Source organism: Ictidomys tridecemlineatus, chromosome 2, assembly GCF_052094955.1.
Source record: "Ictidomys tridecemlineatus isolate mIctTri1 chromosome 2, mIctTri1.hap1, whole genome shotgun sequence".
Lineage (NCBI taxonomy): Eukaryota > Metazoa > Chordata > Mammalia > Rodentia > Sciuridae > Ictidomys > Ictidomys tridecemlineatus.
This window is the reverse complement of record NC_135478.1, coordinates 201886713-201900311: the sequence shown is the minus strand read 5'-3', so window position 1 is coordinate 201900311 and position 13599 is coordinate 201886713. Positions and strand designations below refer to the sequence as shown.

General features: G+C 32.1%; 1 protein-coding gene across 6 annotated transcripts in view; it reads left to right on the top strand.

Moving 5' to 3' along the window:
- Ankib1 (ankyrin repeat and IBR domain containing 1) overlaps positions 1-13599 on the top strand; it is a 126551-nt gene that overhangs the window by 28341 nt on the left and 84611 nt on the right. For 5 of the 6 annotated variants that reach the window (XM_078040432.1, XM_040291490.2, XM_040291489.2 and 2 more), the window contains exon 2: positions 10313-10593. In XM_078040432.1, the coding sequence (XP_077896558.1) occupies positions 10406-10593 (188 nt within the window). In that variant the 5' untranslated portion in view covers positions 10313-10405. Of the gene's footprint in view, positions 1-10312; positions 10594-13599 lie in introns of those variants that run through there. The other variant, XM_040291491.2, reaches the window with a different exon arrangement.

Below are 13599 nucleotides of genomic sequence, written 5' to 3'. Positions count from 1 at the left end.
CACATACTTCCATTACAAGGTATGTCTCTTGCTCCTGGCTTTGTACTCAACCAAATGACTGTCACTTTCATATAATATTTGAAAGTATAGTTAGAGAATTGAGCTGTCAAAGATTAGGGAACTGCTAGAGAGATCTTTACTGATACTGCCAGTTACCTAGAAAAATAATGAAAATTATTTATTATTAATGTTTGTTCAGAATATAGTTGAAAATCTATACTTAAGTTGCCAAATATCAGACACCTAATACATGATAAATTCTAGACTAGCAATTATATATCATTCTTGATGTAGAACATAGAGTATATGACATTTTCCTTAATGTTTCATTGTCCTTTTTTTTAGTATTTTTTAGTTATACATGGATGCAGTATCTTTATTTTGTTTATTTACTTTTATGTGGTGCTGAGGATTGAACCCAGTTGCTCAAACGTTGGAGACAAGCACTCTATCGCTGACCCACACCCCAGCCATCTTCATTGTCTTTTATTAATATTTATCTTTTTTATATTTACTTATATATATATGACAGCGGAATGCATTACAATTCTTATTACACATATAGAGCACAATTTTTCATATCTCTGGTTGTATACACAGTATATTCACACCAATTTGTGTCTTCATACATGTACTTTGAATAATAATGATCATCACCTTCCACTATCATTTCTAACCCCATGCACCCTCTCTTCCCCTCCAACCCCTCTGCCCTATCTAGAGTTCGTCTATTCTTCCCAAGCTCTGAATCAGTTTCCTAATATCAAAGAAAACAGTCAGCATTTGGTTTTTGGGGGATTGGCTAACTTTACTTAGCATTATCTTCTCCAATTCCATCCATTTACCTGCAAATGCCAAGATTTTATTCTCTTTTATTGCTGAGTAATATTCCATTGTGTGTATATGCCACCTTTTTTTAATCCATTCATCTGCTGAAAAGGGTATCTAGATTGGTACCACAATTTAGCTATTGTTAATTGTGCTGCTATAAACATTGATGTGGCAGTGTCCATGTAGTATGCTATTTTTAAGTCCTTTGGGTATAGACCAAGGAGAGGTATAGCTGCGTCAAATGGTGGTTGCATTCCCAATTTTCCAAGAAATCTCCATATTGCTTTCCATATTGGCTGCACCAGTTTGCAGTCCCACCAACAGTGTATGAGTGTACCTTTTTCCTCACATCCTCGCCAACACTTATTATTGTTTGTATGCATAGTAGCTGCCATTCTGACTGGAGTGAGATGAAATCTTAGAGTAGTTTTGATTTGCATTTCTCTAATTGCTAGTGATGATGAATATTGTTTCATGTATTTGTTGATTGATTGTACATCATCTTTTGAGAAGTGTCTCTTCAGGTCCTTGGCCCATTTATTGGTTGGGTTATTTGTTTTTTTGGTGTTTAGCTTTTCGAGTTCTTTATATACCCTAGAGATTAGTGCTCTATCTGATGTGTGAGGGGTAAAGATTTGCTCCCAAGATGTAGGCTCTCTATTCACCTCACAGATTGTTTCTTTTGCTGAGAAGAAACTTTTTAGTTTGAGCCCATCTCATTTATTTCATTATCTTTTAAAAGGAATAAACAACGAGTTCTTTGAAAGCATCATCTCTCTCTTTACCATTTTTGTGCAAATCCTGATGGCAGAGGTGTTACATAAAACTTATTGAGTACTTACTGTGTGCTAGATACTGTAATATGATCTCTGCATACACATTGTATAAAAATCCTAAAACTAGGTATCATTCTCACATTTTGCCAATGAGGAAATTAAGGTACAGAGAAGTTAAATAATTTATGATAGAATTAGGAAGCAGACTTGGGGTTCCAATCCAGATTCTTTTACTGTGCTGTGCTCCTTCCACCAAAGCAGGGGTTGGCAAACTCTGGGCCATGATCCAAGTTGTCCCCACTGTTTTTGTAAATAACATTTTATTGGAACCTGGTTATGCTCATTTTTTTTAAGGTCTTACTTGTCTTTGGTGTTACAATAGCAGAGTTAGGTAGTTGTGACAGATCATATGATTCACAAAGCTATATTTACTATCTGGTCCTTTATAGAAAAAGTTTGCTGATCCCTGTACTAAATTCATAATTTTAGAGATTCTATAAACAGAGTTTGCATTCATTAATATGAGTTTCATTCTTACTGAAGCACTAGGCTTAATTAAAGTAATAAAGTAGATTTCTCATCATGTAATGAGGGAAGCAAAGTATTTACTAACCACAGATCATGAATGTACAAAAGCTTTTAGCGTTAGATTTGGAAAAATAAGCTGAAATTATATAAATATAATTCTTTGTATTTCTATGATTCTATGTATCATAATTAATTTAAAAATGAATACTCATAAATATTTCAGTTTTCTTGTAAGTATGAATTGGTTTTCTTATTTTTCATTTTATTTTTTGAAAATACAAGTTAATATTTCAATAGTATAATTTATGACATTCAAAATACCTCCAATTGTGTTAATTAATGTTTGCATTCGAGCAGAACTTTTTATTTATAACATGGTATTGTATAGGTCAAATTTTTTAAATCTATCATACTAATTAGATTAAGATAAAGAAGGGGTGTGTTGGGGAGTTAGAGATCCATAGTGGCCGGCTGTTACAGTGAATAACTTTATGGGGGATGTAAAATTTCTCAGTAGACTCTTGCCAATTTGCCATCACATTTCTGAAAGGCTTTCTTTGTCATGAGTTGATCAGATCAGCCTTTTTATTTCATGTCATTTTCTGAGTGAACTACGCCAGTTTCATCTGACTGTAGCACTTTCTAATAAAGCTTTTATTGTTGTTTTTTCTAAGATCTTCATGGACTTTTATAAATAGCAGTTTTCTAATCTTTGACAGCTCAGTTCTTTAAAGAATAAAAAGGGGAGGGGAAATAACATTAAATCATTTTAACTTTAAAAATTTCATATTTTCTTGGCATGGTGGGAGGAGGCAATTTGTACTTTACTGAATGCCCTTGACACTCTTAACTTCTGTATGAAATATGGAAGAGAACCACCAGAAACTTTATTTTACTTATTCTAATTTGTTATGTATGACAGCAGAATGTGCCACCAGATACTTTTAATAAAGAATTTCAAAAACCATTTCATGGCCTAATTGATTATAGGTTTGTTAGGTATCTAGTGTAGAAGGCAGTTACTTACAATAAACTATACGTGTTAAGAGCTTTTATGGATTAAATATGAATATACAGACTGAGATTTATTTCATTTTTGGTTATGGGAACTCTTTATTACTAATTTACATCCCCAATCCTTTTTATTTTTTATTTTGAGACAGGGTCTCTTTAGATTGCTGAAGCTGGCCTTGAATTTGGGATCATCCTGCCTCATCCTCATGAGTCACTGAAATTATAAGCACCTGGCCACAAACTGGGAAGATTTAAATTAAGTCCTTTCTATTCCTATGATTTTAAAATATATATATATATATATATATATTAATTGTAGTTGAACACAATACTTCTATTTCATTTATTTTTATGTGGGTGCTGAGGATCGAACCCAGGGCCCCACACATGCGAGGTGAGCACTCTACTGCTGAGCCACAACCCCAGCCCCTATTCCTGTGATTTATGAACTAACAATTTTATGCAACAAACAGTTTTCATGTAGAGAAGTATAAGCTGTGTCTTATTGGTTGGTAGACTTTATAATCCTAAATGGAAGAAGTTATGTTGCATTAATTATTTCTTGTAAATTGTGAAAAAAATATATATATATGTTAAATATATATATCTCTTTAAAATGGCCTTCCAGAACAAATATTAGTTTCTAGATGAGAAAATCAAAGTTGACATTTAAAGACTTTTCAGTTCTAAACTAGTTCTATCTTAAAAGCACTTTCATTTCACTATGTCACATTGTAGTAATTAATCTGTCAAAGGATTTTTTTTTTTTACTAAATTATACTAGCCAAGTTGTAAGTGGCCAAGATAATAAATAAGTTCATTTTAGAGGATATACTGTTAAGAATTGTGATGCCCTGAAATGAAGCTGAGAAAGTTAAAGCTAAAGCCAAACTCTTAGGATAAGAACCCAAGGGTCTAGGAGCTGGCATTTTCAGCTCAGTGGTAGATCTATTGCCTAGCAAGTGTGAAGCACTGGGTTTTATCCTCAGCACCACATGAAAATAAATAAAGTAAAGGCATTGTGTCCATCTACAACTACAAAAAAAAAAAAAAGAATTCTAAGGGTTCAGCCTTACCCAGCTATATGGCCTTAACTCTGATTATTTTCATGTGTAAATAGCCAATTTCAGGCAAACTCTTTGTCCTTAAAAACAGCCTTTATGTATTTTCTAAGAGTTTGCCTTTACCCTTAGAAAGCCATTGAAGATTTTATAACTATCACTTCCTTCCTAATGACTACCACTACATACTTTTATAGTCAAATCCTGAACCCTGCTATTGCTAAAGCATATTATTACATACCCTGGGCTATAGGAGAAACCATATTCTCCTCCAAAATAACATCTTAAAACGTTAAACCTGAATACTAGGATGTGTATTTCTTTTAGTAGAGGGATGCAAATTGGATTCAGGCAGCTGGGTTTTTTACTTTATTTTTAATTTTTTAAATTCTAATTTGTTATATATGACAGCAGAATGTATTACAATTCATATTTCACACATAGAGCATAATTTTTCATATTTCTGGTTGTATGCACACCATTCGTGTCCTCATGTATGTACTTACAGTAATGATGTCATCTTATTCCACTATCTTTTTTACACCTCTCGCCCCATCCCTTTCCCTCCCTCCACTTTATCCTATCTAGAGTTCATCTAATCTTCCCATGCTTCCCTTCTAACCCCACAATTAATCAGCCTCCTTATATCAGAGAAAACAATCGCCATTTGGTTTTTTGGGATTGGCTAACTTCACTTAGTATTATATTCTCCAACTCCATCCATTTACCTGCAATGCCATGATTTTATTCTCTTGTTTCTGAGTAATATTCCATTGTGTATGTGTGTGTGTGTGTGTGTATGTATGTGTGTGTGTGTGTGTGTATGTATATATATATATATCACATTTTCTTTATTCATTCATCTATTGAAGGCCATCTAGGTTGGCTCCACAGTTTAGCTATTGTGAATTGTGCTGCAATAAATACTGATGTGGCTGTGTCCTTGTAGTATGCTGTTTTTAAATCCTTTGGGTATAGACCAAGGAGTGAGATAGCTGGGTCAAATTATGGTTCCATTCCAAGTTTTCCAACGAATCTTTATATTGCTTTCTATATTGGCTGCACCATTTTTCAGTCCCACCAGCAATGTATGAGTGCAGGCGGCTGTTTTTGACATTGTTTTCTTCCCATCTTCCTTTGTCTCTTATAAGAAAAATCTATTCTAAAGGATCCAGTATATCTTGTGATTTTTACATAGCTTAATACCCTGGGTTAAAAGATTGTATAGAGATTAGATGTTTAGTACCAAAAATAATAGTAAATAGCAATTGAGTTTTCATGGAACAGCCTGTTTACCTTGCGTTGGACAACTGGTTTTTTGGAATTGGCCAACTTCACTTAGTATTATATTTTCAAGGATTATTATTATATATTATTATTATATTATTATTATATTCTTCAAGGATTTGTGAATTTAGGATGTTTTTATTCCCTTTGTTATTCCACCCTTTACTTAGTTTTTCCTAATGTTAACATCTTAATTAACCATAGTTCAGTTATCGAAACTGAGAAATTAACACTAGTATATTATTGACTAAACTACAGTTGTCCTTTTCTGTTTGTGGGTTCTTTAACTTTAGATTCCACCAACCAGGGATCAAAAATATTTGAAAAAAATTGTGTCTATACTACACGAAGTCTTTTCTTGGCAGTATTCCATAAGCAACATCCATTTACATAACATCTACACTGTTTTAGGTATCTAAACAGTAATTTAGTCATCTAGAGGTGATTTACAGGAAGGATTATGAGAGGATGTGCATAGATGATATGCAAATGCTGAGCCTTTTCCTATAGGAGACTTGAACATCAGTGGATTTTGGTGCCCATGGAATATCTTGGAATAAGTTTCTTGAAAATACTAAGGAATGACTATATTTATTTTATTTATATTTCATCAGTTTTCCATTATTGTCTGTTGCTCACCTCCCCGCCGCCATTTCAGACTCTAATCTAGGATTCCACAAGGCCTTTAGTTGTCATGTCCCAATAATTAGTCTCTACTAATCCATGAACAGTTGTTGTCTTTTCTTGTCTCTCATGGTCTTAACACTTTTGAAGACTGTTAACTGCCAAGTTATTTTGTAGAATGTCTCTCAATTTGAGTAATATTTTCTCATACTTAGGTGGAGGTTATGTTTTTTTTTTCTTTGATGAGAATACTTTGGAATTTAGTTGCCTTTTTTAGTGCATCAAAATTAGAGTCTATGATGTCAGTATGTTGCAGGAGGTATTAGAATTGATAACTTGGTTAGGTGGTATCACATCTTTCTCCACTGCAAAATTACTTTTTTTCACTTTATATTGAATATCTTAGGAGAGATAATTTCAGTATTTGCAGTTATCCTATTTCTCCCCAAACTTTGGTTCACTAATTTTAAAATCCATCTAGTTAATGCAGTAGGGCAAGAAAAAGAAATTTAAAAAAGTACAGGTTAAAGCAAGACTAAGACTGTGTTTATAGGTTATGTGAATTTAATTTAGGCAGTCCCCCCAAAAATCTAGTTTTTTGTTTTGTTTTTTTTTTCTTTTTGCACTTCCTAGAATTAGTAAGTGAAAATGGCAGGTTCACAGAATAGAAAGTCAGTGTGCAAATTCAGTTGTTTTCATATATACTAGAATTTGATTTTTATAGTATTATTTATAATTACACCTCCAAAAGAAATATAGTATAAATCTAATAGTACATATATGTATAATATAACATTTCATAGAGATTATTACTTAGGGATTTTGATTCAGACAAAGAGGGAACAGTCATTTCAGGCAATAATAGTTGTGTGTGAAAAAGTAAAAGGCAAATCTGGCAAATTTCTAAGCAAGACTTCTGAGAATAAATACAACTCTTAAATAATGTTTCTTGGTGTATTTCAGGCCTGTTGATCACAATTTTTAAATGAAACAGACTTGAAAATAACTGAAGACCACAGAAAAAGCTTCTAAAATGCCACTAGGCTTTTCAACATGAGTAACAGCAATATTCAATACACAGTTAGAGTATTAATTTTTTATTAAGAAGTACCAAGTTACTTTAAGTGCCCCGTGTTATTATTTTTTCTTACATTTTTTTAAACATCTTGGATACAAATTATTTTTCCTTTTTTTTTTAAATAGAACATTTCCCTAAAGTTATACTCTAATATAAATCAAAGAAAGTTTGTTATTTATATTAATCTAACTCAGAATGTTGAAAATGTTTGTAATTTGAGCTGCATTCTATCAGGGAAGATAAGACCAAAACAACTGAAAGTTTCTAAAAGTTTCCAAAGTCTTAAGAAAGACCCTTCATAACCCACATGATGTCCTTCATATTTTTATAGATAGAAATAGTGTGCTGGAATTCTTATTGAGAATAATAAATACTTAAATGCTTAGAGCTATACAACAAACACAAGTTATTTCACTAAGAATAAATACATCACTCCGAGTTTCTTTTAAAAAGAGGAAGAAAAAATACAGGCTGCCCTGGAAAAATCCTAGAAGTATCTGTAGTACATTGTGATAAGTATAGGGTGTAGGAGGGAAGGATTTGCTCCTCTGATTCAAGATGAAACAATAAAGGAGTAGGACTTTAAAGTTTTAGTAATCCTCTGAAAGATTAAATACAAAATTAAAGTTATGTAGTATGAGCCAATTGATGTGTGTATACACACACACACACACACACACACACACACACACACACACATAAATATACACACAGAGATAAATAGGATGATTATTTGTCAATGCTAACTGGTTATCTTCCAGTAAATACACTGAGGGGCCTTTGGTCCTTTTTCTTTATTTGTAGTTTCAGAATATTTTATTATGCATATGTATTTGTAGGTTTAAAATTTAAAAATCAGTACCCAAGGAACTTAAATCACCCAAGGAACTTAAATACCAATGCGTGGGGACCATCCCTAGAGACTTGGTTTAACTCATCTGGGATATAGGTTAGCCAGTAGAATACTATGAGTTTCTCCTGATTATTAGATTGCACAGCCAAGGTTGAGAGTCATAATTATATAAGAAACTTAAAGAAACAACTTATTTGGTTTTTTTTCTGTTTTTTTCAATTGTATTTTGTTGACATTGTTACTACCCTATACAAATATTGTGTTGACATATTATTTTTACTTTTTGAAGTTGTGTTTTAGTGTCCAGGGTTATATTAATTGGGTAACATGATAGACTCTTATATTCTCTGTCTCTTAAGTTTTTCTTCCCTCCATTCCATCCATTCCATCTTCTACATTGTCACTGTAGTTAATTTTCTAAGTGTAAAATAATTATATCCTGACCCTGCATAAAAGTTTTGCTTATCTGATTTTTTTCAGGTTATCTTGCCTAAACTATCCTCAGTTTTATCTCCTGTTCATTCAGTGCTAGAGACACTGAACTCCATGCATATTCACCATTTAAAAAAATTGTTTTAGTTGTAGATGGACACAATTTATTTATTTATTTTTGATGCTGAGGATTGAACCCAGAACCTCATACATGGAAGGCAAGCTCTGTACCACTGAGCTACAGCCACAGCCCCCATACTCACCATTTTTGCATATAGCTTTTTATTCATATCTGCCTTTTGCTTATACAAGTCACTAGTTTTGATCATGTGTTAACTTCTGTTGCTGTGACAAAAACCTGTGGCAGTCAATTTAAAAGGAGGAGAGGTTTATTTTGGTTTGGCTTTTCTAAGGTTTTAGTCCATAGTTACTTGGTCCTGTTGTGTTGGGCCTGTGGTGGCATACATAGTACATCATGGTGGGATCATGTGGCAGGAGTCCTGTTCAGCCCATGATGCTGGGAAAGCAAAAAGAGTGAGGAAGGAGCTGGGGTCCCAATATCCTCTTCAAGGTCATACCCCTAGGGACCCAATTTCCTCCCACTATCCCCCTTGTCTTGGAGTTTCTATCACTTTCCAGTAGTGCCACTGGCTAGGGACCAAACCTTCAACAAATAAGTCTTTCTGGGGTTGGAGTTGTAGCTCAGTGGTAGAGCACTTGCATAGCATCTGTGAGGCACTGGGTTTGATCCTCAGCCCCACATATAAATAAATAAAAGGTCCATTGACAACTTAAAATATATATGCATATATAAATATTTTTTAAATGAGTCTTTTGATATATTCAAAGTATAGTAATCATTGTTCAATAATAGATTTAGAAATAAGATTTATTGGAATGGAATAAAACTGGCATTTATTGAACACACTAACCAAGAACTCTTACGTACAATACATAAAGTTATTCTTGTAATCCTTGTAGTCATGCCTAATAAACAGTTATTTATTTGCTGTATAAATGGGAATATGAGGATTTTAGAGGGTAAATAACTTGCTTAAAATCACACATTGTAGGCAAATATAGTATTTTATATCTCAATTCCAGTATTTGTTTCCGTGACCTTACACTACCCACCTCACGTTGCTTTGGCAGTACATGCCCATATGATCTTTATTATAACCTCTTTCCGAATACAGTGCATAAATATCTGATGTTTTAGGCTTGTTTTGAATTCTTCATAGTAGAAAGAAATATATTTACTAATCATAAAGATAGAATAATCTTTTGTTCTTTCTATAATCAGTTTTATTAGTTTCCTGTTATTATCTGAGTTTCAGTAAGTGTGTAGTCTTATATTTTGTGTTTAAAAAGTTTTCTTTGATGTTATTATAAGCACTGAATGGTTTGTTTTCCTTTACTGTAACTTAAGACCTATTTTGTAATTCTTACTTGAACAAAATTTCTTATATTTACTCTTCCACAAATTGGTTGAGTAGGATTTATATGGAAACTTAAGTGTATACAACCATAAAACTCAGTCAAGCTGATTTCCTGCCCATGTGAAGAAGAAACATGAAAAGCTTGTATATATAGATAACTTATATAGTACAGTCTATCAAATCATAATAGTCTCTGTGAGAAAATGTTGTAGTTTAAAAAGAAGCCAATTTGGGCGGTGTTAAAAATTTGAGATTTTTTTAGCCGAGATAAAGTTCATAAAACGTAGCATTGTTTTTGCCATTTACATATGCTTCTCAAAGATTTTTTTTAAGATGCTGCTTGTGATTACTGTTTTATAATCTAATTTGAATAACTTTTCCTTCATTAGGATGTGAAACATGTTGCAGAAGCATTCAAGAAGTGGCTGACGGAGAAAAGAAAAAAGTGCCACTGCTTATTAGAAAAGAAAACAAATCAAAACATGGGAAATACAACCACCAAATTCCGTAAAGCTCTCATCAATGGTGATGAAAACCTGGCCTGCCAAATCTATGAAAACAATCCTCAGTTAAAAGAATCCCTTGATCCAAATACATCTTATGGGGAGCCCTACCAGCACAATACTCCATTGCACTATGCCGCTAGACATGGAATGAATAGAATATTAGGGTAAGTATTACTATAAACCAATGATAACAAATCGGTGAAAGGGGAAAGCAACTGTAATCATTGTAAATATATACAGGTATGTGCATGTTTTTTGGTATTTCATTGGGTTTAACTTTCTAAAACTGAGTATGCCTAAATTATTTGTGATTTTTTTTTATCATACCTAAATTAAAACTGAAAGATTATACCTAACTTAAACCAGAAGTTTAAATAGTGAGGTTGGTTCATATATTCTTGTTGCTATAAAGATATTTTGATCCTTGGCAAATTTCATAGGATGAATGAAATATAGTATTTCATTTACATAATCCTAAATATCTTAAAATCATCTTTAATTTACTTAACCTAACATGGTACTAATACCAGGTTCACTAAGTTTATCTCCTGAGATTACTTCTTTCCATTTTTATTGCCTCAAACTTGGTTCATCCTTATTAATCCTTTCTCTCAATACTTTAGGTATCTAAAGTATTAAAAGACTTTTAAAAGTATTAAAAGATCATTAAAAGACTTAAATGATCTTTTTGCAAGTCTGTCCCTTTTATAGTCTCATTTCCAGATTAGTCTTCCTTTCAGTGTTCTTTTTCTAATGAGAAAGTTATAACAATGCCCTATTGTCTTCATTATTCTGTTTGCCTTCCAAAACACTTCCTACCTCTGCCTTCTTTCTACCCACTTAATCTAATCTCTCATTACTCTCTAACATGATCTTGACTGTCAATTTGATTGGTTGATTCCTTCTGCTTTAAGAATTATACTCCCCCACCCTTAACTTTGTTCTTGTTGCTTTTTGATTCTAAAATGTGTTCTTTCTTCTCTAATTATTGTCCTTTAAGTTCTAACTTGGTTTCTGCCTTATATTTTAATTCATCCCAACTACTTGAACCTGAAATATACTTTTTATTCTTTGAAATTCGCACTTAAAACCATACTATCATTAGTAAGCTCCTCTTTGCTAGATTGTAAATACCATAAATACAATGGTAAACACTTAGTGTAATTTTCAATAATTTAACAATTAGTTTCTTAATCTACTAAGGCATTCTAACATGACGTTTTTGTTGAGTATTTTCAGTGAAATTAAAAAACTATTGATGTAGCCCACTAATATTGAATATTCCAGTAATGTTTAACATCAGGTCTTATCTACAATTAAAATTTATTTATAGTCCCAATGTAAAACATATTTAAATATTATTATTACTGAGTTAATGTGTCTATTTTAACACAGAAGAAACCAAGTAGCAAAATATTTTTTGACCATTTGTAGTATAACGTACAGATATACATTATAAATTGGAAAACATTACATAAGAAAATCATGTAAAGCCAAGTATGATGGTGCATGCTTATAATCCCAGTTACTTGGGAGGCTGAGGCAGGAGGCTTACTTGAGTATACAAGTTTGAGACCAGCCTAAGCAACATAGCGAAACTCCCATTTGGAAGGAAGGAGAGAAGGAAGGCCACTGCTCTTAATTATTAGTTTATATGAAAGATACTCATTTAGTCTGGTGATTCTTAAAATGTGTTGTTAGGACTCCTGTATCCTGAGGCTCTTTCAAAGGAATGTGAAGTCAAGAACATTTTTATAATATTAAGATATGATTTGTCTTTCTCACTGTGTTGACATTTGCAGTGATAATGCAAAAATGGAGGGTTAAAACTGCTTGTGCTTTTAGATGAATCAAGGCAATGGTAATATGACTTGTTGAATTTTTGGTGTATCAAAAACAAATGTCCATAGTTATTTGAAGAGACAACTTTTAAAATATTTTTCTAACTGTATAAAGTCTGAATTTTCTGCAGATACTATATTTGAATCAACTTAACATATTACAAAAGATTGAATTCTTTGAAAATCCAGCTGTCTTCTACTGAACCAGACATTAAAAGAAATTTATAAACACATAATGTCACTCTTTGATTTATTTTTTTAGTTATCTTTTTTGTTTTAAAGTGTTATCTATAGTTAATGTGTAATGGATTTTTTTAAGTTAATAAATAACCCACAATCAAGCTCTCAGGAACCAGCAGTAATTTTTTTAAAATTGTAAAAGAATCAAATGAACCCAATTTTAAGACTTGCTCTTCTAGTTGATATTCTTGTTTCCTTTCTAAGCAGGAATATCTGTCTAACCCTATTATTGGTTATCATTCTATTAAATGAGAATTTAAAAACCTACAGTAAACATGATTATATATTCTTTTTTAGGTACCAGTCTGGATTACTTTTATGATTTGACCATATACTTTATACTTAACATTGTACTTAAAATTTTTACATCTTCAGTCTCCAGTCCTAAAATGTTTTTTTCTTTCTTAATTGTTTGAAGAACACTGACTGGTATTCTTTGTTTTAGCTTTTTTAGCATACTGTACTAGAATCAGAGATTATTTTATTTCTGTTCTTTCCTAAGAATAAGCAACCCTACTTCTTTAATTTATGTGTCCTTTTGTTTTGGGAAATTTACTTAGATTGTTCAGAAATACGAATCAATTTTTTCCAGTTTTATTAGAGTATATTTGACAAATAAAAACTCATTCTCTTTAAAGACTGAATCATATTTTACTGTATGTATGTATATTCACAAATTAACAAAAATATTTAAAATATACATGAAGTTTTGATGTATGGAATCATCAGTTACCAAATCAAATTATATCAATCTCTTCACACTAATAACTTTTTTTTTATAAGTGTGGTGAGAGTACTCAAGATCTATTCTTAAAGCAAATTTTACCTATTTAATACATAATTATTAACCATAGACACCAAGCTGTACATTAGGTCTCCAGAACTTAATTCATTTTAGAACTGAAAATTTATGCCCTTTGACCATCCTCTCTCCATTTCTTCTACCTCTGACCTCTGGTATCCACCATTTTATTCTCTATGTCTCTGCATTTGCATTTTTTAGATTCTATATGTAAGTGGGATTGTATAACATTTATTTTTCTATGTCTGGTTCATTTCACTTAGCAAAATATCCTCAAGGTTCATTCA